The sequence below is a fragment of the Scyliorhinus torazame genome, chromosome 5 (genome assembly GCF_047496885.1).
Source record: "Scyliorhinus torazame isolate Kashiwa2021f chromosome 5, sScyTor2.1, whole genome shotgun sequence".
Taxonomy (NCBI): domain Eukaryota; kingdom Metazoa; phylum Chordata; class Chondrichthyes; order Carcharhiniformes; family Scyliorhinidae; genus Scyliorhinus; species Scyliorhinus torazame.
Window position 1 is genome coordinate 248,957,634 of NC_092711.1, and position 27,267 is coordinate 248,984,900.

General features: G+C 49.3%; 1 protein-coding gene across 1 annotated transcript in view; it reads left to right on the forward strand.

Moving 5' to 3' along the window:
- Positions 1 to 27,267, forward strand: part of LOC140421027 (ATP-binding cassette sub-family C member 5-like) — a 347,909-nt gene that overhangs the window by 43,940 nt on the left and 276,702 nt on the right. Inside the window, exon 3 of the mRNA XM_072505322.1 lies at positions 4,169 to 4,324. Coding sequence (XP_072361423.1) covers positions 4,169 to 4,324 — 156 coding nt within the window. The remainder of the gene's footprint in view (positions 1 to 4,168; positions 4,325 to 27,267) is intronic.

A 27,267-nucleotide genomic window follows, 5' to 3' on the forward strand; every position in this document is an offset into this window, starting at 1 on the left:
GAGATGTGTGGCCTCCTACAGCAGCTGACGAAATGTCTGCTGTTTGGAGAGCACACACATTTATACTCCGCCTACTGGGGGAAGCCAGCAGGCAGGGATCTACCCCCGTACCTGTAGTACAGGGGCCTTACCGTAATACCCATATATACAATATAATACAACAGTAGTGACTACCACATTCACCCCCTGTTAAAAATGAGTCCAGCGGGGGTGGTGGAAATCTACATACATACAGATTGATTTTAAAATTACAGAGAAGGTTACAAATTTAGACGATCGGGTGTCTTGATCTATCGTTGAGAGCGCCGCAGTGCTGGTGGCGACTCAGGCGTCGGCTTGATCTTCAGTGACTCCGGGAATGTGTCGAAATCCTCTTCATCCCCGGGTGGGAGCAAGGGGAGGACGGATTGTCTTGGAGCGGGGGCTGTAGTGGGGTGTGCTGGGGGAGGGGAGGGAGGCGCCGGGGCAGAGGGAGGGGGGTGGGGGTGTGGGGACCCAGCTGGTGCCAGATCCCTGAGGGAGACTGTGTCTTGCGGCCATCAGGGTACGCTACGTAGGCATACTGCGGGTTTGCGTGGAGTAGCTGTACTCTCTCAACGTTGGGAGCGAAACCCCGGAGGTAGACTTCCTGGGGAAGGCAAATAGACGTTCATGGGGGGTCTCGTTGGTCGCGGTGCACAGGAGCGACCGAATGGAGTGAAGTGCGTGGGGGAGGACCTCCTGCCAGCGGGAGGCCGGGAGATTTCTGGACCGTAGGGCCAGCTGGACGGCCCTCCAGACCGTCCCAGTCTCCCGCTCCACCGGCCCGTTTCCCCTGGGGTTGTAGCTGGTCATCCTGCTTGAGGCAATGCCCCTGTTGAGCAGGTACTGGCGCAGCTCATCGCTCATAAATGAGGATCCCCGGCCACTGTGAACAGAGCGAAGATGGTGTTGAGGGCTTGATGACGGTGGCAGACGTCATATCGGGGCATGGGACGGCGAAGGGGAATCGGGAATACTCGTCGACCACATTAAGAAAGTACGTGTTGCGGTCGGTGGAGGGGAGGGGCCCTTTGAAGTCCATGCTGAGGCGTTCAAAGGGGCAGGAGGCCTTCACCAGGATACATGGTCTGGCCGGTAGAAGTGCGGTTTATACTCCGCGCAGACCTGGCAGTTTCTGGTGATAGCCCTGACTTCCTCGATGGAGTAGGGCAGATTGCGGGTTTTAATGAAGTGGTAAAAGCGGGTGACTCCTGGGTGACAGAGATTGTTTCGCAGGGTCCATCTTGCCTGCCCCAGGTCACGTGCGGCCCGAGGGCGCCGCCACCTTGCCTGCCTTGGACACGTGCTGTCCGTGGGCGCTGCCATCTTACCCGCCTCAGGACCCCTGCCCGTCGGGCACCTCATCGGGCCGCTCATCGCCTGCAACCGCCGCCGACCAGCCGCTTCTCGCCTCAGTTGTGATCGACCTGTCTCGACCGCTTCAACAAAGGTGAAGGTCGACAGGCACGAGATATCCTGCCTTCTGGACTCCGGGAGCACTGAGAGCTTGAACCACCCCGATACGATAAGGCGCTGCTCCCTTGCGGTACAGCCCGCTAACCAAAGAATCTCCCTGGCCTCCGGATCCTACTCTGTGGCGATCCGAGAGTACTGCATCGCCACCCTCACTGTCCAGGGCGTAGAGTTCAGCAGCTTCCGGCTCTACGTCCTCCCCAACCTCTGCGCTGCCTTGATACTCGGCCTGGACGTCCAGTGCATCCTCCAGAGCCTAACCCTGAAATTTGGCAGGCCCCTACCACCCCTTACTGTTTGCGGCCTCGCGACCCTTAAGGTCGACCCGCCTTCCCTGTTTGCAAACCTCACCCCGGATTGCAAACCCGTCACCACCAGGAGCAGGCTGTGGACCGGGGATCCTCATTTATGAGCGATGAGCTGCGCCAGTACCTGCTCAACAGGGGCATTGCCTTGAGCAGGATGACCAGCTACAACCCCAGGGGAAATGGGCAGGTGGAGCGGGAGACTGGGACGGTCTGGAGGGCCGTCCAGCTGGCCCTACAGTCCAGAAATCTCCCGGCCCCCCGCTGGCAGGAGGTCCTCTCCGATGCACTTCACTCCATTCGGTCGCTCCTGTGCACTGCAACCAACAAAACCCCCCATGAACATCTCTTTGCCTTCCCCAAGAAGTCCACCTCCGGGGTTTCGCTCCCAACGTTGAGAGAGTACAGCTACTCCACAGTACGCCTACGTAGCATACCCCGATGGCCGCCAAGACACAGTCTCCCTCAGGGATCTGGCACCAGCTGGGTCCCCACACACCCCGCCCTCTGCCCCGGGGCCTCCCTCCCTTCCCCCGGAGAACCCCACCGCAGCCCCTGCTCCAGGACAATCCATCCTCCCCTTGCTCCCACCCGGGAATGAAGAGGATTTTGGCACGTTCCCGGAGTCACCGAAGACCAAGCCGACGCCTGAGTCGCCACCAGCACTGCGGCGCTCTCAACGATAGATCAAGGCGCCCGATCGTCTAAATTTGTAACCTTCTCTGTAATTTTAAAACCAATCTGTATGTATATCGTTTTCCACCACCCCCGCTGGACTCATTTTTAACAGGGGGTGAATGTGGTAGTCACTACTGTTGTATTATATTGTATATATAGGTATTACGGTAAGGCCCCTGTACTACAGGTACGGGGGTAGATCCCTGCCTGCTGGCTCTGCCCAGTAGGCGGAGTATAAATGTGTGTGCTCTCCGAACAGCAGCCATTTCATCAGCTGCTGTAGGAGGCCACACATCTCTGTGTAATAAAGCCTCGATTACATTCTACTCTCATCTTGTCGTAATTGATAGTGCATCAAGGGTGACATGTTTAAAAGTCGGTCGATTTGAAACTGACTTTTGTAACAGGACAGTGAGGAATATGCCGTGTACAGTCCAGCCCAGTGTGTCACTCCTTTAAGTGACAACAGGTTTCAACACTGCGAGACCTCAAAATCTATAGAATTCTTCACATTATGAGATGGTGCCCTAATTTTGGGATATTAGTGAGGATTTCATGCAGCTAGTACTTCTGTTGCTTCTGGAAATCCTTATAATGTGCTGTCCTTGTATCTCAGCAATCAGAAGCACCAATTTTGAAGTAGTACAATGTCAATAATGCCTAAATCACTATATGGGAATCGGAGTTCTATTCAACAGTATAATAGCACCAAAATAGGTTACACTTTTAAACCAAAATAAATTTTGTTCCCTCCACTTCCTACCTCAGGAAAATGTTATATTGTTGATCACCGAACTAAAAAAATTAATTGTGTTTTTCAACATTTAATTCTCACGCTGATGGTGAGGTAAATTATTTTCAATACTTAGAGAAGTCTGGTTTGCTTAATTTCATGCTTCCCTTCACTTCAACTGGGAAAATTTAAGGAAGTTCTTTTCACTATCCCATGGAGCACTTGTTATTTCATGGCAACATACTTGTTCTGTCAATTTTCATTTCCTCAGGTCAGCAACCTTAATCTCTATTCTTACTTAGCACTTCTTAACAAGCTAGAACATTACATGTTACTTGATGTTAATGGCTGCTGTGGTAAGGAAAAGAGCTGTGTCAGAAGCCAGCTGAAGCTTTGCTCGATGATCTGATTGAGAAGGTGAATTTAATAAGAAGGGTGATGCCAAAGGGTAATTTGGTCAGGAGCGTGAGAAGACGAGAGGAGTGAGTGCATCGAAGGAGCCTGAAGAGATTATCTTTATATTTGAAAGGTCTGTTCACACATGACGCTGGAAGTAAAGGGGTGAGAGGCGGGTCAGTGACACAAGGGGTGTGGCTTAGTTAATGTGTTTACAAACAGTAAGTTCAACTTGTTGTAAAGTTGGTGTTCATTGGGAATACTGTTGTGGAACGCACTGCCTTCATTTCAGCATGAGACACAAAGCTTCTGGAGGAGACAATCTGCTGAAATATTAAATTTTAAATGCAATCTTTCCTACTGAATAGAATTAATGAAACAATGGATAGGAATTGTATATACTAATACAAGAATTACCAGCAAACATACATTATTGTTAAGATATTAATCTCCCAGAGCAATAAGATTTACCTGTTTAGTATGCCTAATTGACATATATGCTGGTGTCAAATGTTTTGGAAACCTCAGCTGATGTCAATTTAATAGCTCTCTTTTCTTTCAGGCACAAACATCCAATTGACAACTCAGGCCTATTCTCTTTTATGACCTTGAACTGGCTTTCTCCTCTAGCATGGAAGGCCTACAAGTACTCTCGGCTGGAAATGACAGATCTCTGGAACTTGTCTAGAAATGAATCCTCTGAATTAAATTCTCGACGGTAAGAGTGTCTAGAATTACCAGGCAACTCGCTTCTCTGCTGCATTTTGCTATCCTGACTTAGTAACTTCATATCAAAGAGGTTGAGAAACAGCTTGACTCTGTGCGAGAGTCGGGGACTTCAGACAGATCTGATTTACTCAACAAAATTATTATCCAGAAATGTTAAACAGAAAAAGACTGGTCTAACTCCTGGGTAACTCCACAACACACCCCAAATTACACTCACATTGACCCACCCTCTCCCTTCCCCCCCACTACCCCAACCACCCACCTGCCCCCAGAGACATCTGACTACCCCCAAGAGGCACCTGACTAACCCCTCGCAGCACATGACTTCGCCCCCTCAAGAGGCACATGATTTCACTCTTCTCCCCCTCCCAGAGGCTCCTGACATTCCCCCCACCCACAGACACTTGATACTCTGCCTACCCCACTCCCAGAGGCACCTGACATTCTCCCCCCCCCCCCCCCCCTACGAGGCATCTGACGTTCCCCCCCCACGCCAAAGAACCTGAAGTCCCCCCCCCCCCTCTCTCCCCAGCACCCGACGATCCTCCCCACCCAGAGACCTGACATCCCTCGAGGCACCTGGCTACACCCTTGTCAGAAGCACCAGACGACTAACCCCACCAGATGCACCCGATGACTAATCCCGCCAGACACACCTGATGACTAACCTCCTTGTGCACCCGCCAACCGGCCCACTAACCAAGTCACTAACATTTAAGCTGGACCGTTACATTTTCCGTAAGGCAGCTAATGACATAAAAAGGAGGCATGTCCTGTCTTTCGCTGAATCTACTCTACCACACCAGAGTTTTCCAAGGGACGCTGTGATCTGCATTTCTGGTAAAGCTGGACTCGCAAGAATGGCAAGAAATGCAAAATAGTGTTGAGGGAGAGACTTTGAATGCTGCAGCAATCCAAGAATGATTGCCACTCTTCGGAAGATCCAGGCCAAGTTTTCTAATTATATGATTATTTTAAACACTTTTTTAAATTCTTCCATTGGATATGGCATTGTTGGCAATAATTCTTTTGCCCATCCATAATTGCCCTTTGAGGTCAGTTAAGTGTCAATTACAGTGCTGTGTGCCTATGGCCACATATAGGACAAACTAGGTAAGGACAGTAGCTTTTGTTTCTTAAAGGACTTTAGTGAACCAGATGTATTCTTACGACAATAAATGGTGGGTTTCATGATCATTATTACTGAGACTAGCTTTTGTTACAATTTGTTTTGATTAATTAATTGAATTTGAATTCCATCAGCTGCTGTGGTGTAAATTGAACCCATGTCCCCAGAGCATTAGCCTAAACCTTTGGATTACTAGTCCACTGTTAAATCAACTGACCACTGCCACTCTGCACCGTCTCCCCCACATTATTCCAAAAGTAAGAAAGTAACCAAATACTTTTAATTATTTCGAGAACCTTAAACTAACTATTTGGAAATAATATTGTAACATATTTTTGAGCACAAAAATCAAGCTTGGCACTCGGATACAAATCTGAGGAAAAGCTGAACTGTTGGAGATGATATCTATTTTGAAGTAAGGCAGAGGTGTTACCCCTGGTATGCTGGCCTATCCCTCGATGAACATGACAAAAGAACAGATTATCAGGTCACTGTCACATTTCCTGTTTGTGGGTGCTTTCTCTGTGTAAACAGTTTGCCATGCTTCCTAAGATACAACAGTGACTACACTTCAAATGCATTTTGAGGCTGTGAATTGCTTTGAGACATCAGTGGTCATGAAAGGTGCGATATGAATGCAAGTCTTCGTTTCTTTTAATATCTCTTGTGTGCTGAAAATTGCACATTTAAGACAAGAGAACAAAGACTTTTTTAGGCATCCTGGGTGAATGCTTAAAACAGAGGTGAGGTCCCTTAAATATGCCAATAGTGGGCCCTGATGTCTGTTATAGGGTGTTGAATACAGTTCAGTTAGTCTGAATAAGTCATACATAGATTCTTCACCCAACATTCACGAACACACGTTTTCCACTGTAGATTACTAGATTGGGATCCAATAGATGTTTGATAATTTTGGATCTACTTGCAATCCTGGAACTCTAAGACCCTGTGACATACACCTACATCTGCACCAGCTGGTATGATGAAATTTGGGTGGTCTTGGTTTTAATAGCTCAGTAACACACTGGAGGATGCATGTCACCACCAAACCATTGGTTGGAACCCTCAGAGCCACCACTTTTGACAGCAGAGAGCCTCCTGGATTGTTAGAAATATTTCTAGACCAAAACTGTACATAGTTCTCTAGGTGCAATCTCACCAATTCCCTGTACTTTTTTGAAAAAATGTTTTTATTGCGTTTTTGGTGTGCAAAACAAGTTTAAATATGGACAAACATTGGGACATTGGGAAACAAAAATAAAATAAATTGTGAAATTAAAACTATTTACATATTGGTTGGTTTCAACTATTTACATACATAGGTTTTTTCCTCTTGCATGATTTACAGTGGTGGTTGTGGTTTCCTGTGTTTCATTCCCCACCCGTTTTCTCTTTTGTTTTTTCCTCTTGGTTCAGGTTGATGCCCCGGCCCTCCTCCCCTTGTTTCGCATGCTTCTTTTGTTGAGCGTGTTGGGTTCCATGTCCCCCCCACTCCCTCTCCCCTCCTTCCCTTTGCTGTGTAATGACTACCTCCTCCTGTTCTTTGGCTTCTTAGTTGTTGGCTACAAACAGGTCTTGGAACAGCTGAGTGAATGGCTCCCATGTTTTGAGGAAGCCCTCCTCCGACCCTCGGATGGCAAATTAAATTTTCTCCATTTGGACAAATTCCGTTAAGTCGAACAACCAGTCTACAGCTTTGCTGCTGACCACCAGGATCCAAGCAGGATTCTCCGGCAGGCGATTAGGGAGGCAAAGGTAACGGCGTCGGCCCTCCTCCCAATAAAGATATCTGACTGTTCTGAACCCTGAAGACTGCCACTCGTGGGCAAGGCTTCACCCTCATCCTCACCACCTTGGACACCGCTTCGAAGAAGACTGTCCAAAACCCAGCAAGTCTGGCGCAAGGCCAGAACATATGGGTGTAGTTGGCCGGGCCACCTTGGCACCGTTCACATTTATCCTCCACCTCCGGGAAGAACCTGATCATTCGGGTTATTGTTAAGTGGGCTCTGTGTACCACTTTTAACTGCATTAGGCTTAGTCTTGTGTATGTGGAGGGGGAGTTGACCCTGTGCAGTCCTTCGCTCCAAAGTCCCCACCATATTTCAAACCCCAAGTCCTCCTCCCACTTCTCCCTCATCTCATCCAGTTGTGTATTGGCCCCCTTTAGCAGTCGCCTGTACATGTCACCATAGTTCCCTACGATGTCCGCATCCAACAGGTCCTCTAGCAGTGATTGTTGTTGTGTTATGGGTATGTCCCTGTTTCCCTTCGTAGGAAGTGTTTGATTTGTAGGTATCTAAGTTTGTTTCCCCTCGTCAGCTGGAATCTTTCTGTCAGTTCTTGGAGCGTTGTTAGCCTGTTGTTGATGTAAAAGACCCTAACTGTCAGCGTTCCCCCATCCTGTCTCCACCTTTTAAAGGTGGCATCCATAGTCGCCGATGTGAACCTGTGGTTGTTGTAGATGGGGGCTTTATCAGACATTTTGGGGAACCGCAATGCTTTCGCAGTTGGCTCCATGACTGGAGTGTTGCTACCACCACTGGGCTCATTGAATATTTATTAGGTGGGGATGGGAGTGCCACTGTGGCTAGGGCCCGGAGGGAGGCCCCTCTGCAGGCGCCTTCTTCCATAAAAGTTAAAAAAGAACTTGGGGATGTAGATCGAGATGGATTTAAACAGGAAGGGGAACCTGGGCAGTGCGTTCATTTTGATCGTCTGTAACCTTCATGCCAGGGAGAGTGGGAGTGTGTTCCATATCTGCAGGTCCTTTTTTACTTCCTCCGTTAGGCTGGTCAGGTTCCACTTGTGGATCCTTATCCAGTCATGACCGATTTGGATCCCCAGGTAGTGGAATTTGTGTCGGGCCTGTTTAAAAGGCAACATCTCTAGCCCTGCCCCTCCCCCTTGCGGGTTCACTGTGAAGATCTTGCTCTCTCCAAAGAAGGCTCCTAAAGCTTTCATGATTCCTTCCATGTTGCTTCGCGGGTCTGAGATGTAGAGGAGTAGGTCATCCGCATAGTGTGAGACTCCCACCCAGGCATTGCCTTCTTCCAGACCCTTCCATCAGGCAGAAGGAACAGAAATCTGAAGACCCGCACATCCAGACATAGGAACAGTTTCTTCCCCACAGCTACAAGACTCCTCAATGACTCCCCCTCGGACTGATCTGTTCCCTGTAAGAACACTATTCACGATGCCTATGCTGCTCTTGCTCATATTTTTGCTTTGTTTGGCCCCTTGTTCCGCACTGTAACCAATCACTGTTTGCCGATGTACCATTTGTCAATGTACTCTGTTGATTATTCTTTTGTCTACTATGTACGTACTGTGTACGTTCCCTCGGCCGCAGAAAAATACTTTTCACTGTACTTCGGTACATGTGACAATAAATCAAATCAAATCAAAATCAAATCAAATCTCTGTCTCCTCTCCGGATCCCTTTCCAATTCTTTGCCGCCCTAAGTGCGATCGCTAGTGGTTCGATCGCTAGGGCAAACAGCAGCGGGGATAACGGGCATCCTGCCTGGTGCCTCTGTGCAGCTGGAAGTACATAGAGCTGGTGGTGTTTGTTCGTACGCTTGCCGTGGGAACGTTGTACAGAAGTTTCACCCAGGCGGTGAACCCTGTCCCAAGTGAAAATCGCTCCAGTACCTCTATGAGGTACATCCATTCGACTCTGTCGAAGTCCTTTTCTGTGTCCAGGGAGACGATCACCTCAAGTGTTCTCTCCCCAGATGGGGTCATGATCACGTTCAGCAGGCACCTGATGTTCGATGTTAGCTATCTACCCTTGACAAAGTAAGAAATCTTACAACACCAGGTTAAAGTCCAACAGATTTGTTTCGAATCACTAGCATTCGGAGCGCTGCTCCTTCCTCAGGTGAACGAGGAAGGAGCAGCGCTCCAAAAGCTAGTGATTCGAAACAAACCTGTTGGACTTTAACCTGGTGTTGTAAGACTTCTTACTGTGCACACCCCAGTCCAACGCCAGAATCTCCACATCATGGCTACCCTTGACAAAGCCCGTCTAGCCTTTTGCTACCACCTCTGGTTCGCAGTCCTCCAGCTTTTTGGCTAGGATCTTGGTCAGTATTGTCGCGTATGCGTTTAGCAGCGAGATGAGTCTGTAGGAACCGCATTCTGTTGGCTCTTTGTCTTTCTTGGGTAGCAGCAAAATTGAGTCTTGTGCTAACATAGGCGGCAGGGTGCCTCTCGCCAATGAGCCTGTGAACATCACCCGCACGTGCTGGGTCAGTGCTGTCGCAAATCTTTTGTAGAAGTCCGCCGGGAAACCGTCCGGGCATGGCGCCTTCCCTGCCGGCAGGGGGCTGATGCTCTCCATGACTTCTTCCAGTTCTATCGGTGCTTCCAGGCCCGTCTCCTGTCCTCCCCTATGACTGGCATGTCCAATCCATCGAGGAATTGCTTTATCCCCGAGTCCTCTCCTGGGGGCTCTGAGGTGTACAGTCCCTGGTAGAAGGTCTCAAATGCCTTGTTGTTGACCTTTCCCGGCTCCACTACTAATTTATCTTTGCTATCCCTAATCTGGCCTATTTCCCTCGTGTCTGCCTGCTTTCTCAGCTGATGAGCCAGCGAGCAGCTTGCCTTGTCTACTTGTTTGTACAGGGTTCCTCCGTGCCTGACGAAGTTGGTGCTTTGCTTTCCTCGCGGAGACCAGGTCAAAGTCCATTTATAGCTTTTTCCTCTCCGCCAGGAGCTCTATGGTCGGGGCCAAGGCGTACTGCCGGTCCACTTCCAGTATGGAGTTGACTAGCTGTTGCCTAGCCACCCCCTCTTCCCTATCTCTCTGTGCCTAGTAGGCTATAATTTCATCCCTGATCACAGCCTTCAGTGCCTCCCAGAATGTTGAGGGTGAGACCTCCCCATTCTGGTTATTAGTAATATACTTGTCTTTGGCCTCTGATATTTTCTTGTGGAAAGCCTTATCGACTATGAGGGCCGTGTCCAACTTCCATGGGGGGAGTTGGGCACAAACCATCTCCAACCTCACATCCACATAATGTGGGGCATGGTCGAGATTACGATCGCAGAATATTCCGCTCTTACCAGCCCTCGAAACATCGATTTCCCCATTACAAAGAAGTCAGTCCGTGAATAGACATTATGTACTTGGGAGAAGAAGGATAACTCCTTCTCCCCTGGATAGTAAATCGCCATGAGACCAATTCCCTGTACTATCGTAGCAAGACTTCCTTACTTTTATCCACCAACCCCCTTGAAATAAAAGCCATCATTCCATTTATCTTCCTAATTACGTGTTGTGCCTGCATGCTAATGTTTAATTTTTCATGCTTGAGAACATCCAGATCCCTCTGTATCAAGAGGTATGTTTCTGGAACAGACCTCTTCATTCACCTGAGGAAGGAGCAGTGCTCCGAAAGCTAGTGACATCGAAACAAACCTGTTGGACTTTAACCTGGTGTTATAAGACTTCTTACTGTGCTCACCCCAGTCCAACGCTGGCACCTCCACATCATCCTCTGTATCAAAGTATTATGTTGTCTCTCAATTTAAATATTATATTGCTTTCCTATTCTTACTACCAGTGGGGATATCCTCACATTTTTCTACATTTTAGTCAAGCAGACAATTTTTTGCCCTCGCACTTGAACATTTGGAGATTTGATCGCTCAGATTTTAGCAGTCCTCTGGAGACAAGCTGGGAGCTGGAAGAGTTAGAGACATTGGGAGAGAAACTGCTTTCTACTGCCATGGGATATTTCAAAAGGCAGGTCTGGCAACAATTCGTGGTTGGAAGCCAGACAAACTAATTAACAAGCTTATTAACAGCTACTTTACACACCTTCAGGCATTTTATCGCAGTCTAAATGGCCCCCCACAACGTGGTACTGTTGATCCCCTGGTTCTCTAATTGGGTCAATGACTCAGAGAGGCAGACTACTGCCCTTAGTGAAAATGTAGCCCCAAGAGAGACATCTTAATTGGCTACTGCTGGTTTAGCACAAGGCTAAAAAGCTGGCTTTTAAAACGGACCAAGGCAGGCCGGCAGCACGGTTCAATTCCCGTACCAGCCTCGCCGAACAGGCGCCGGAATGTGGCGACTAAGGGCTTTTCACAGTAACTTCATTTGAAGCGCAATAAGCGATTTTCATTTCATTACTAACGGTAAAACCCCATCCAGAGTGTTCCGCTTCATATCTGTGTGTGCTCGAACCCACATTTGCTTCCAGTAACAGTTGGCATGCCAGTAAATTTCCAGCTTTGTGCCCTTCTCATAACTTGCATTCCTACCTATCTATGTTTCATCAGCAAATCTGGCTGCAATATACTCCGCTTCTTCACCCAAAACATTAATATGAATTGAAAATAGTTGGGTTCTGTGCACTGATCCCCATGGCACACCACTAGTTACATTTTGCCAACTTTTCTTGGAGAGATGGGAGTTGGTGTTTGCGCTATGTTTATTGTTCTTTGTACATTATTTTTATACTGTTACTGTCTGTAATGCCAAAAATACCTCATTAAAATTGTTTGTTAAAAAAAAAACATTTTGCCAACTTTAAATAACCCATTTATTGCAGTCTGTTTTCTGTTTGTTTGCCAATTATCCGTCCATCCAAATATATTAGCCCCAACACTATGAGCTCTTACCTTTAATTTGTATTGGTAAACATTAAAAATAAGGTATAGTTTTAAGAGTGTTTAATTTAATGTTTCTATGCCTGGAAGGGTAAAATCTACAGTTAATTCATGCTGGACAAAGGTGTTTATATGTGTGGGGGTTGGTTAAGTTCCAACTGTGTTTAGAGAGGGCTACAGTGTGAAGAATAAATAAACCAGCAATGGTTGTTTCGTACCTGGCACCTTATAAGTTAGAAAAGCTTAGTTTAGCTAATTTGATTGCAGTTGGAGATAGGTAATGATAGAAAAGGCAGCTCTCACAGCTCTGCTAGAAGTAGTTGGTTTTAGAAGGCTAAAGAGGGAGCATCTCGTTTAGAAAAAAAAACATACGATGGAGTAATGGTTCAGAAACCAGATGCTGGAAACATAAAGTCCAATTCGTTAAAGAAACTACAAAAATGAAGAGAAGTGTCCAAGAACTTTGGAGTTAAGTGAAGAGATACCAAGGAATTGTTCAGAAGAATTCAAGAAAGAGTAAACAAAGTGTTCTGAGTTCAAGAGACAATTGCAGTAACCAGACTTAAAGTGGGACAGCAGCCTTCAAATGTGAAACAAACACATGATGCAATTTTAATACAGTCAGGGAAAGTTAAAGCAATTGTGAGCTATTTGCACAGCAGTCAAGACAAAGAAATCCTAAATGGGCTGGTGTGAAATCCTGTGCTGGATTTGCTGTTAAAATTAGAGCAGAAGCTTTTGTAATGAATGTGGGAATTTCAGCTGTATTGGAATATAAGTATTTGGTGAAGTAGGGGTTAAAGGCTTGGGGGCAGCACGGTGGCACCAGTGGCTAGCACTGTGGCTTCACAGCGCCAGTGTCCTAGGTTTGATTCCCCGCTGGGTCACTGTCTGTTCGGAGTCTGCACGTTCTTCCCATGTCTGCGTGGATTTCCTCCGGGTGCTCCGGTTTCCTCCCACAGTCCAAAGACGTGCAGGTTAGGTGGATTGGCCATGATAAATTAACCAAAAAGGTTAGGAGGGGTTATTGGGTTACGGGGATAGGGCGGAAGTGAGGGCTTAAATGGGTCGATGCAGACTCGATGGGCAGAATGGCCTCCTTCTGCACTCTATGTTCTATGTTAGCAAAGCCAACAGAGCGGGTTCAATTCCCTTACCACCTGAGGTTATTCATGAAGGCCCGCCTTCTGAACCTTGCTCTTGCCTAAGGTGTGGTGATCCTCAGGGTTAATCACCATCAGTTAGCTCTCCCCCTCAAAGAGGAAAGCAGCTGATGGTCATCAGGGACTATGGCGACTTTACTTACTTTGTGTTGTGCTGTGGTGCATTATGAGTCAACTCCTTTAAAATTAACATGCTCACTAAAACTAATAATTAATGATTTGTTAGCATGTTTTGGAGACTTCCAATTGTCATTTGCAGAGGAAATGCTCGGGGTAGGTGGGTGTCGGCTGAATTCATTCATTAAGTTGTCTAGCTGGAACCCACATTTTCCAGGGAATGTTTGGCTGGGAATGCGTTAGCTGTGCTGCATGAAACCTTTTCATGCTGATAGATACTGAGTTTTCAGATGTTTCCCTTGGTGTTTTCACAACACCAGCACAATGCTGCAATTATTTTGCTCTTTCATCTTGGAATCACACTCATCCTATGTAACAGTATTCTTTCAAATTTTATTACGGTTATATTTTGCTTGCCAACAAATTTGTGTTTATCATAAGCTTTCTGGTCAATAATTTTCCTTTGCAACTGCCAACTGATCCCAGAAATCGTAAGAGAAATTGGTTTTCAACCAGATGTGAGAAACAAATAAGGTCCAGTAAAGTAAAGTTTAAAAGCTGCAGAATAATCTGTTAGTCATTAATTATACCGAGATATCTGACTCAGACAGTCAAAATTTCCTCAGCATTTCTAGACTGTTCATTGGAAATGCACATAAAAGATGTTGGGAGCTTAATACTTGAAGAACACCACTGTCGTCCATAAGTAGAACTATATGGAGGAATTTATTTTCCAGTGTAACATTCCTCCTTAATAACCGCCATCTGTCATTGGACTTAAGACCATAAGACATAAGAGCAGAATTAGGCCACTCGGCCCATTGAATCTGCTCCGCCATTCAATCATGCCTGATATTTTCTCATCCCCATTCTCCTGCCTTCTCCCCAAACTTCACTATTTCTTAGATGACTCTGTACCTTGCCACCTTTCAGATACATTTTACCGCAGAGAAGGGCATATTACAGATGTGAAATGGCACAAAAGACTTCTTCAGGTTACAGCACTGGAATGTGGGGAAGAATTTACTATCTTGGATGATACAGCTAGTGTGTTACTCTATATACAATGCATTCTCTAAACATGCATTTGAATATTCAAGTTATAAAGAAAATATACAGTGGATGCATTTATGCAATGCTTTTTCACTATGTTGAAACCCTCTTAACTTATTCATAGTTAATTTTTTTTTGCAGTTCTCTGAAATTACCAGAGAGTCATGGCAATGGTTAATACCGCAGAACTCCCATTTAGATTTAAAAAAAAAAAAAATCCATTCATCACATTCAGCAATTTATGTTTTTGAGTCAAAAAATATCACTTTAAAGAATCTTGTGCAGGTCATGCTTTATAATTAGCAAACATTTGTTATAGAATTTTGCAGCACAGAAGGAAACCTTTTGGCCCACCATGTCTGCACTGGCTCCCGAAAGCTACTCCCATTCCCCAACCCAACCTCCATAGCCCTCCAAATGCATCGCTTTCAAATATATTGCAATCTGTTGTGAAACTCCTATGGAATTTGTCTCCAACACTCCCACTCAGCGCATTCCAAATCCCAATAACCCTCTTGAGTAAAAGAGGTTTCTCCTCAGCTCACTCCTAGCTCTCTTGCTGACCATCTTGAAATTCTGACCCCTAATCACTGACTTACGAATTAGTGTAAGCAGAATATCCTTCTATACCCTGTCAAAATTGTTCATAATTTTAAACGCCTCAATAAGGTCACCTCTTAATCTTCTCTGCTATGAGGAGAACAAGACCAATTCCTCTAATCTAATCCCTCTCTCGGGCTTTAACATCCTTCCTTAAATAAGGTGCCCAAAACTGAACACAATGGCCGGGATTCTCCGACCCCCCGCCGGTTCGGAGAATCCCCGGGGGGGGAGGCGCGAATCCCGCCCCGCTGCCGGCTGCCCTATTCTCTGCCGCAGATTTTGGGCAGCGGCAGGATGTATGCCTCGCTGATAGGGGGCCGTTGACAGCGCCCCCCCGACCCCCCGGCGATTCTCCGGGCCCCGATGGGCTGAGTGGCCGTTCAGTTTTGGCCAGCCCCGGCAGCGTGAAGTACTCAACTGACGCATGGCGGAACCTGGCAGGTAAGTGTGTGGGGGCGGTCCTGGGGGGGGGGGGGGAGCATGGAGGGGGGGATCCGACCCCGGGGGGGCCCCGGCCTGGCCCGCGTTGGGGGCCTACCGATCCTGCGGGCAGGCTGTTTCCGTGGGGCCCTTATTTCCTCCGCGCCGGGCCCCTGTAGGGCTCCGCCATATTGCCCGCGGGCCGGTGTGGAGAAGAGAACCCCCGCCCAGCGCGGAAATACGCCTACCGGTCCGCGCTGGCGCGAGATCACGCCGGCCGGTCCCACGCCGGCTGGAACGGCGCCAACCACTCCGGCGTCAAACTAGCCCCCGAAAATTTGGAGAATTCCTCACTTTCGGGGGCTGTTGACACCGGAGTGGTTGGTGCCGGTTTTCTCGCCGGAGTGGGGACCTAGTCCCCAGAAGGGAGAATCCCGCCCAATATTGCAAATGTGGTCTGACCAATGATTTGCAGAGATGTAGCATCATTTCCTTGCATTTAATCTCTTTGCCGCAATTTATAAACCCAGAGATTCTGTAAGTCTTCTTAGCAACTGTTTCAACTTGCGTGGCCACTTTCAGAGAATAATGAGCTTGAATCCCAAGGTTCCCCCCTGCTCCTGTACTTAGTGCAACTGACTAGTTAATACTGCCAACATTTTGACCTAAGAGGTCCTGTTGTGCATTGGGTAGCATCCTGCCTCTGAAGCAGAAGCTCTGGGTTTGAGTTCCACCCCAGTAGCTGATGGCCAATGAAGGTGTGTTCATAGCGCAGCCAACAGGTTGAATATCAACCATCAACCTGCATTATCCCTTCCAGCATGCCAATGTCTCATGGTAAGCGAGGGAGAGACTCATGTTCATGCTTGATGTGGAGTGAGCGCCCCTCAAGTTATAAGCTCTGGCAACAAGCGAGCATCCTGTTTCAGGAAAAACAAATCCTTGGATTCTGGAGAAGTACCGGAGGATTGGAAAACTGCCAATGTGGCACCCCAATTCAAAAAGGGAGGGAGGCAAAAAGCAGGTAACTATAGGGCAATTACCCTAACATCTATTGTTGAAAATGTTGGAATCAATTGTTTTTAAAAAATATATATTTATTAAAGTTTTTTAACACAATTTTTCTCCCTTACAAACAATAACCCCTTCCCCCCCCCCGTAACAAAAAAAACCCGAGAAATCGCGCAGAGCAAGATATATACATAGCAAAATGATATATTTACACAGCTTTGTACACTGGCCCTCACCCATACGTGCCAGTTTCCCCAACCCTTCATGTTATCTCTTGCTCATCCACCATCCCAGGCAGTCCCCCCTCCCAGGACGTGTTCCCCCCCAAGGTTGCTGCTGTTGCTGACCGACCTTCCTCTAACGCTCCGCGAGATAGTCTAGGAACGGTTGCCACCGCCTGTAAAACCCCTGTGCAGACCCTCTCAAGGCGAACTTAATCCTCTCCAACTTTATGAACCCAGCCATATCATTTATCCAGGCCTCCAGGCTGGGGGGCTTCGCCTCCTTCCACATTAGCAAGATCCTTCCCCGGGCTACTAGGGACGCAAAGGCCAGAATGCCGGCCTCTTTCGCCTCCTGCACTCCCGGTTCGTCCACTACTCCAAATATTGCTAGCCCCCAGCTTGGCTTGACCCGGACTTTCACCACCTGAGATATTGCTCCCGCCACTCCTCTCCAGAACCCCTCCAGTACCGGGCATGACCAAAACATATGGACATGGTTCGCCGGGCTCCCTGAGCACCTTCCACATCTGTCCTCTACCCCAAAGAACCTACTCAACCTCGCCCCCGTCAAGTGCGCTCTGTGGACCACCTTAAATTGTATCAGGCTGAGTCTGGCACACGAGGAGGAGGAATTAACCCTACCTAGGGCATCAGCCCACAGACCTTCCTTGATCTCCTCCCCCAGCTCCTCCTCCCATTTACCCTTCAACTCTTCTACCAGCGCTTCCCCCTCTTCTTTCAACTCCTGGTGTATTTCCGACACCTTGCCCTCCCCGACCCATACACCCGAGATCACCCTATCTTGAACTTCTTGTGCCGGGAGCAACGGGAATTCCCTCATCTGTCGCCTCACAAAAGCCCTCACCGGCATATATCTAAAGGCATTTCCTGGGGGTAACTCAAACTTCTCCTCCAGTGACCCTAGGCTCGCAAACGTCCCGTCGATGAACAGGTCCCCCATTCTTCCAATCCCCGCCCGATGCCAGCTCTGGAACCCCCCGTCCATCTTCCCCAGGACAAACCGGTGGTTACCCCTGATCGGGGACCACACCGATGCTCCCATTGCACCCCGGTGCCGTCTCCACTGACCCCAGATCCTTAGCGTTGCAGCCACCACCGGGCTCGTGGTAACTTTGTCGGCGAGAGCGGCAGCGGTGCCGTCACCAACGCCCCCAGGCTCGTTCCTTTACAGGACGCCATCTCCATCCTCTTCCATGCCGCCCCCTCTCCCTCCATAACCCACTTGCGGATCATCGCCACATTTGCTGCCCAGTAGTAGCTCCCCAGGTTTGGCAGCGCCAACCCTCCTCGGTCCCTACTGCGTTCCAGGAACCCTCTCCTTACTCTTGTGGTCTTATTCGCCCACACAAACCCCATAATACTCCTGCCTACTCTCTTAAAAAAGGCCTTAGTGATCACGATGGGAAGGCACTGAAACACAAACAGAAACCTCGGAAGGACCACCATTTTGACCAACTGCACTCTACCCGCCAGCGAGAGCGGTAACATGTCCCATCTTTTGAAATCCTCCTCCATTTGCTCCACCAACCTCGTCAGATTCAGTTTATGTAGGGTCCCCCAACTCCTGGCTATCTGGATCCCCAGATACCGAAAGCTCCCCTCCGCCCTCCTCAGCGGTAGGTCCCCTATCCCTCTTTCTTGGTCCCCCGCCTGTAATACAAAGAGCTCACTCTTCCCTACATTGACCTTATAGCCCGAAAACTCCCCAAACTCCCTTAGAGTCTGCATGACCTCCACCATCCCCTCCATTGGATCCGCCACGTACAGCAACAGGTCATCTGCATATAGCGACACCCGATGCTCTTCTCCCCCTCGGACCACCCCCCTCCATTTATTAGACTCCCTCAATGACATGGCCAATGGTTCAGTCGCCAATGCGAACAACAAGGGGGACAGGGGGCACCCCTGCCTCGTTCCTCAGTACAGTCGAAAGTATTCCGACCTCCGCCGGTTCGTCACTACACTTGCCATCGGGGCTCTGTAAAGGAGCTTAACCCAATTGATAAACCCTACCCCAAACCCAAACCTGCGCAGCACCTCCCAGAGGTACTCCCACTCTATTCGGTCAAAGGCCTTCTCCGCGTCCATAGCTGCCACTATCACCGCCTCTCCCTCCTCCGATGGCATCATTATAACGTTTAAGAGCCGCCGCACATTGGTGTTTAGTTGCCTGCCCTTTACAAATCCCGTCTGGTCATCGTGGATTACCCCCGGGACACAGTCCTCGATCCTCGTGGCCAGCACTTTTGCCAGCAACTTTGCATCCACATTGAGGAGCGAGATCGGCCTGTACGACCCACATTGCAGTGGGTCCTTGTCCCGCTTTAGGATCAAAGAAATTGTCGCTTCCGACATTGTCGGGGGCAGGGTCCCCTCCTCTCTTGCCTCATTAAAGGCCCTCACCAGTAGCGGGGCCAACAGGTCTGCGTACTTCCTGTAGAACTCCACCGGGAATCCGTCCGGTCCCAGGGCCTTCCCCGCCTGCATGCTCCCCAAACCCTTGCTCAGCTCCTCCAACCCAATTGGTGTCCCCAAACCAGCCACCTCTTGCTCCTCCACCCTCGGGAATCTCAGCTGATCTAGAAATCGCCTCATCCCCTCTTCCCCCGCTGGGGGCTTGGATCTGTACAGCTCTTCATAAAAGGCCTTGAATACCTCGTTTATTTTCGTCGCACTCCGAACCGTGGCTCCCCTTCCATCTTTGACTCCCCCTATTTCCCTCGCTGCCATCCTCTTACGGAGCTGGTGTGCCAGCATCCGACTAGCCTTTTCCCCATACTCGTAGGTCGCCCCCTGCGCTTTCCTCCACTGTGCCTCTGCCTTCCCTGTGGTCAACAGGTCAAACTCCGTCTGGAGCCGTCGTCTTTCCCCAAGTAATCTTTCCTCCGGGGCCTCTGCGTATCTCCTTTCCACTCTCAAAATCTCCCCCACTAACCTCTCCCTTTCCATACCCTGTGTCTTCTCCCTATGAGCCCTAATGGAAATTAGATCTCCCCTGATCACTGCCTTCAACGCCTCCCATACCACCCCCATCCGCACCTCCCCGTTGTCGTTGGCCTCCAAGTACCTTTCGATACACCCCTCACCTTCCCACACACCACCTCGTCCGCCAGCAGTCCCACATCCAGCCGCCACAACGGGCGTTGGTCCCGCTCCTCTCCCAGCTTCAGTTCCACCCAGTGTGGGGCATGGTCCGAAATGGCTATAGCCGAATACTCCGTCCCCTCCACCCTCGGGATGAGCGCCCTACCCAGAACAAAGAAATCTATCCGGGAGTAGGCTTTGTGCACATAGAACATAGAACATAGAAAAGGGAGAAGAAAGAAAATTCCCTGGCCTGCGGCCTTGCAAACCGCCATGCGTCCACTCCCCCCATCTGATCCATAAACCCCCTAAGCACCTTGGCGGCCGCCGGCCTCTTTCCAGTCCTTGATTTGGAGCGGCCTAGTGCTGGATCCAACACTGTATTGAAGTCCCCTCCCATTATCAGGCCTCCTATCTCCAGGTCCGGAATGCGCCCCAACATGCGCTTCATGAATCCTGCATCATCCCAGTTCGGGGCGTATACGTTTACCAACACCACACACATCCCTTGCAGCCTACCGCTCACCATTACATATCGCACTCCATTGTCCGCTACAATAGTCTTGGCCTCAAATGACACCCGCTTTCCCACCAATATTGCCACAACTCTATTCTTCGCGTCCAGTCCCGAGTGGAATACCTGTCCTACCCATCCCTTTCTTAGCCTGACCAGGTCCGCCACCTTCAGGTGTGTCTCTTGGAGCATAGCCACGTCCGCCTTCAGTCCCTTTAAGTGCGTGAACACTCGAGCCCTCTTCACCGGCCCATTCAGGCCCCTCACATTCCACGTTATCAGCCGGATTGGAGGGGCTCTCCCTCATCTCCACCCCCCACCCCCCCCCCCCCCCCCCCCCCGACTAGCCATCTCCTTTTCTGGGCCAGTCCCGTGTCCACGCCTCCCTCACCCTCCAGTCCCCCAGAGGGGGGATCCCCGTCCCGACCACCTCTTCTGTGTCCCATTCCCTTCCGCCCAGTGCAGCAGCAACCCTTCCCCCCCCCCTCCCCTCACCCCCCCGCTAGACCCCTGTCTAGCCTTTTTGCTCCCCCCATGTCACTCCCGTAAGTCAGCTGATGCCTGCTGACCCCGGCTTCCCCCGCTGTCCCATTGACCTCCCCGCATGGGAGTCTCCCAATCCATATGCATTCCTTCGTTCCCCTTCCCGCCTTTCTTCCCGCGCGCGGGAAAACACCCCGCGCTTTCCAAAGCCCGCTCCGCCCCCTCTGGCGCAGCTCCTGTCGCGACCTTGTCTCTCTCCCCCAGCCCATGTAACATTTCCTGCGCGTGATTGACCCCCTATATACAACAACCATCACACATCAAACCTCAAACATCCCCCCTACCCTCACAAACCATGAGTTAGAGTCCAACTTTTCGGCTTGTACAAAGGTCCACGCCTCTTCAGGCGTTTCGAAGTAATAGTGTTGGCCCTTGTATGTGACCCACAGTCGCGCTGGCTGCAGCATTCCGAATTTCACTTCTTTCCGGTACAACGCCGCTTTGGCCCGGTTGAAACCCGCTCTCCGCTTTGCAACCTCCGTGCTCCAGTCCGGGTATATTCGGATCTCTGCATTGTCCCATTTACTGCTCCACTCCTTCTTGGCCCATCTCAGGACTCACTCTCTGTCCGTGAACCGGTGGAACCTCACCACCATCGCCCTTGGCGGCTCATTTGCCTGGGGCTTCTTCACCAGCACCCGATATGCCCCGTCCAACTCCAGCGGCCTCGAAGGGGCCTTCGTGCCCATCATCGCCTCGAACATCGTGCTCGCGTATGCCCTGGCATCAGCCCCCTTCACTCCCTCAGGGAGACCCAGGATTCGCAGATTCTTTCTCCTCGACCTGTTCTCCAGGTCTTCGAGTCTTCCCGCCCACTTCTTGTGTAGTTGGAATTAATTGTTCAGGAATTAATTGCCCATGGTAAGAGCCCATGGTTTTGGAGGTAGTATTTTGGCATGGATAGAGAATTGGCTATTGGACAGGAAACAGCGAGTGGGGATAAGGGGTTATTTTTCAGGTTGGCAACCTGTAACCAGTGGGGTTCCACATGGATCAGTGCTATGACCGCAACTGTTTGTAATATGTATTAATGAATTCAAGAAAGGAAGTGAATGTACTGTAATTTGCGGACGGCACGAAAAGGCAAGTTGTGAGAGGGATACAAACAGTTTGCAAAGAGATATTGCTCGGTTAAGTAAATTTTACATAGAACATAGAACATACAGTACAGAAGGAGGCCATTCGGCCAATCGAGTCTGCACCGACCCACTTAAGCCCTCACTTCCACCCTATCCCCATAACCCAATAACCCCTCCTAACTTTCTGGACACTAAGGGCAATTTAACATGGCCAATCCACCTAACCTGCACGTTTTTGGACTGTGGGAGGAAACCAGAGCACCCGGAGGAAACCCACGGGGAGAGACCCAGCGGGGAATCGAACCTGGGACCCTGGCGCTGTGAAGCCACAGTGCTATCCACTTGTGCTACCATGCTGCCCACTAATGTTTAATGTTTTTTTAAATAATCTTTATTGTCAAGTAGGCTTACATTAACACTGAAATGAAGTTACTGTGAAAAGCCCCGAGTCGCCACATTCCAGCGCCTGTTTGGGTACACAGAGGGAGAATTCAGAATGTCCAAATTACCTAACAGCACGTCTTTTGGGACTTGTGGGAGGAAACTGGAGCATCCGGAGGAAACCCACGCAGACATGGGGAGAACGATACCACAAACCTTGAGGCAGGCATCGATTTCCCTGTTACTTAAGAAAGAAAAGGATCCGACGGAGTGTGGGTCGTAAAGGCTCATATCACTTTTAAACGTGGTTGCAAAGATATTGGCGAAGGTACTGGCAGGTAGGCTAGAGGAGTTCCCCCTGAAGGTGATAGGTGAAGATCAGACGGGGTTTGTGAGAGGGAGGCAGCCCTTTTCGAACATTAGAAGGGTATTGAATGTGGCAATGGTATCGGCGGAAGGGAAGGAAACAGAGGTGGTTGTGGCATTGGACGCCGATAAAGCGTTTGGCCGGGTAGAATGGGGGTACTTGTTGGCAGTTCTAGAGCAGTTTGGAATTGGACCCAGATTTGTGGACTGGGTAAAGCTATTATATAAGGAGCTGAGGGCCAGTGTCCGCACAAATAACATCAGCTCAGAATACTTTCCTCTCCACCGTGGGACTAGACAGGGATGTCCTATGTCCCCCCTGTTGTTTGCACTCGCGATTGAGCCATTGGCCATCGCATTAAGAAGTTTGGGGGTATGGAAAGGGATAATGCAGGAGGGAAATAGAGCATAGGGTGTCCTTATATGCCGATGACTTGGTCTCCCTCTGTCACTGTCACTCCGTCGGGTACAGGTGGTTAAAATGAATGTGCTGCCGCAATTCCTGTTTATTTTTCAATGCCTGCTGATTTTCCTGCCAAAGGCATTTTTTAGAGGGATTGAAGGGATGATTATCTCATTCATAAGGGGAGGGAAGGTGGCCAACATTAAAAAAGGTGCTACAACAGAGAGGAAGGCAGGTAGGGGGTTTGGGTCTTTGGAACCTGATGTATTATTACTGGGCGGAGAATGTGGAGAAGGTACAGAGCTGGGTCAGAGGGGTTGACTCCCAATGGGTCACAATGGAGGAGAGTTTGGGTAGTGGGTCGGGATTGAAGGCGCTAGCGACAGCGCCACTCCCGACGGCCCCGGGGAGATACTCAGGGAGTCCGGTAGTAATAGCTTTGTTGAGAATTTGGAGGCAGTTTCGCCAGCTCTTCGGGTTGGGGGCAGGGTCAAGGGAAATGCCAATTCGGGGGAACCATAGATTTGAGCCAGGGAAGTGGGATGGAAATTATCGGAGATGGGCGGAAAAAGGAATTAGGACACCAAAAGATTTGTTTCTTGGGGGTCATTTTGCGGGATTGAAGGAGCTGGGAGCAAAGTATTGGCTGGAGCAGGGGGAAATATTTAGATACATGCAGGTTTGAGACTTTGCCAGAAAGGCGATACAGAGCTGTCCATAAAGCCGGCTTCCACATTCCTGGAGGAGGTGCTGACGACAGGGGGACTGGGAAAGGGGTAGTATCGGCGGTTTACGGGGCTATTTTGGAGGAGGAGAAGGCGCCGCAGGAAGGGATCAAGGCAAAGTGGGAGGAAGAGTTGGGAGAGAGTTTGGAAGAGGGGTTCTGGTGTGAGGTGCTTTGGAGGGTGAACCCCTCCACCTCGTGTGCGAGGTTGGGGCTGATACAGCTGAAGGTGGTGTATAGAGCACACCTTACAAGGGTGAGGATGAGCCGACTCTTTGAGGGTTTAGAAGATGTGTGTGAAAGTTACGGGGGAGTCCTGCAAACCACGTTTGCATGTTTTGGTCCCGCCCAAAGCTGGAGGATTACTGGAAGGAGGTGTTTAGGGTAATCTCGAAAGTGGTGCACGTGAAACTGGACCCGGGCCCTCGGGAGGCCATATTCGGGGTGTCGGATCAGCCGGGGTTGGAAACGGGCGCAGAGGCAGATGTTGTGGCCTTCGCCTCATTGATCGCCCGAAGGCGGATTCTGTTAGGGTGGAGATCAACCTTTCCACCCTGTGCCCTGATGTGGCGGGGGGACCTGCTGGAATTCTTGACGCTTGAAAAGGTCAAATTTGGTGGCTGGCGCTTCCGAATCTATGTGGTTATTATTGTGCAGCCAATGTGGCGATGATCCGTAAGTGGGTAATGGAGGGAGAGGGGGCGGCGTGGAAGAGGCTAGAGATGGTGTCCTGTGTGGGCACGAGCATGAGGGCGCTGGTGACGGCACTACTGCCGCTCTCGCCGACATGGTACACCACGAGTCCGGTGGTGGCGATGATGCTGAAGATCTGGGGGCAGTGGAGGCGACACAGGGACGAGATGGAAGCCTCGGTTTGGTCCCTGATTCGGGAGAATCATCGGTTCGTCCCGGGATGGATGGATGGGGGGTTTCGGAGCTGGCATTGGGCAGGGATTAGAAGAATGGGGGACCTGCTCATCGATGGGAGCCTAGGGGCGCTGGTTTGCGAGCCTAGGGGCGCTGGAGGAGAAGTTTGGGCCACCCCCGGGAAACGCTTTCAGGTACATGCAAGTTTGTGAGGCGGCAAGTGAGGGAATTCCTGCTGCTTCCAGCACGTAGGATTCAGGACAGGGTGATTTCGGGTGTATGGGTTGGAGAAGGCAAGGTTTCGGCAATTTACTAGGAGCTGCAGGAAGAGGAGGAGGCCTTGGTGGAGGAGTTAAAGGGCAACTGGGAGGAGGAGCTTGGGGAGGAGATAGATGAGGGTCTGTGGGCTGATGCCCTGAGTAGGGTTAATTCTTCCTCTTGCGCCAGGCTCAGCCTAATACAGTTTAAAGTTATTCACAGAGCGCATATGACAGGGGCGAGGTTGAGTAGGTTCTTTGGGGTGGAGGACAGATGTGGGAGGTGCTCGGGGAGCCCAGCAAATCACAGCCATATGTTCTGGTCGTGCCCGGAGCTGGATGGGATTTGGAGAGGTTTTGTGAGGACTATGTCCAAGGTGGTGAACGCCTGGGTCAAGCCGAGCTGGGGGTTAGCATTATTTGGGGTATCGGATGAGCCGGGAGTGCAGGAGGCGAAAGAGGCCGGTATTCTGGCCTTTGCATCCCTGGTAGCCCAGCGGAGGATTTTGTTACTGTGGAAAGATGCGAAGCAGCCTAGTGTGGAAGCTTGGATCAATGACATGGCAGGGTTCATCAAACTGGAGAGGATAAAGTTTGCCTTGCGAGGGTCTGTGCAAGGGTTCTTCAGGTGCTGGCAACCATTCCTAGACTATCTCGCGGAGCGTTAGGAGGAGGTCAGCAGCAGCACCGGCAGGGGGGGGCGGGGGGGGGGGGTGCCTTTGGGGTGGCGTTTGGGTTAAGGTGGGGGGTTTCCCTATTTGTGTTTTCTACTGTTATATGGGGGGTTATTGTATTTGGGGGAAATCCAATGTATAATTTCTGCTTGCGTTTTTGTTTCTTTTTCTTGGGGGGGGGGGGGGGGGGTTTGTTGAAAATTTGTTGAAAAATTTGAATAAATCTATTTTCAAAATAAAAAGAAAAGGTCAAATTTGAACTGAGGGGAAGGATGGAGGGGTTCTACAATTCATGGGCGTTATTCATTATGCACTTTCGAGAATTGGATCACATTTATCATTAAGGGGGGGGACTTGGGAGGGTTGGGGGGAGGGGGACTGTATGTGTTAATGGTAACTGGGTGATTCCTGATTCCTTTTTGTCATTTGTTTATGTTAACATGCGGGCTAATGTCTGGGGTTTGGTGGGAGGATGGGATCGTTGTTATTGATATGGGGATTGACATTACATTCGTTACTGATTATTGTTTATTGTTGGGTGTAAATTTGGGAGAAAATGTGAAAAAATATATTTTTTAAAAGACACGGGGAGAACGTGCAGACTCCGCACAGACAGTGACTCAAGCCGGGAGTCGAAGCTGGGACCCTGGAGCTGTGAAGCAACAGTGCTAACCACTGTGTTACCATGCCGCCCAGCTTTGGAGAGAACAGTGTAGCATTCTGATTGTTCTGGTCCGTTCTTTTGATATTTTTGGGTTTAACAACACTCGCACGAAAAGATAACTAAAAATGGTAAACAATTTTTCTACTTACTGTACCATGTTTGACACACAGATATAGGCCCAGTGCATGTTTAATGAAAGGTTGGAGAAACCATTGACAAGTTGAATTCTAGATTGCAATAGTTTTAGGCAGTAATAATTCATACTAAATCTTAATATCACAAAGAAATAAATGACAGAAATGCACACATATGGAAGAATCTTGTGACCCTAATTTACCACACACCACCCTAAATCCTTAGGACCGAGTGACAGAGCGGATTAGGACACTGTCTTTTTACTTTTGGGATTGGTCTAAATCAATTACCTTCTAAAACTGAGGTTAAAGTACATTGTTGAAGTGCATGCACAGAGACATATTTTCCAATTCACAATGCAATACTTAATTTGACAGTTAATCATGTGATGCAGGTGCCCTGAGTGGAAAATGTTTACCATTCCATGCATGAGCAAAAAAATTCAATACATAGGTTTCAACAGTGAAGGGTTTTAAGAGATTTTCCTCTGAAAGCTTTTTATAAATATTCAATTCTTTTGTCTTTAAAAAAAATCATCTCTTCCAATGTGCTTCGAACTCCTCTCCTGAATGCATTAACTACTTAATAGGGCATTTACTAATTAGTAGTTCTATAATGCCAATTACGTATGGTATCATTTTGACTTAGGAAATTTTCCGAGGTATCATGGCCCACACCTGGAGCTGAATTTTACCCAGGGGGCAGGCCTATGCCCATCAGTCTGTTAATTGGCTTGTGACAGGCTTTGCTGGAAGGATGTCCCTTTGAGAGTTGCTGGCCAATCAAATAGCCTGCAGCTTTCAGGTTCCAGCAGCGCCTCCAAGACTACAAGTCCTCTGAAGAAGAGGAACCTGACCCTATATGAAGGTAATTTTG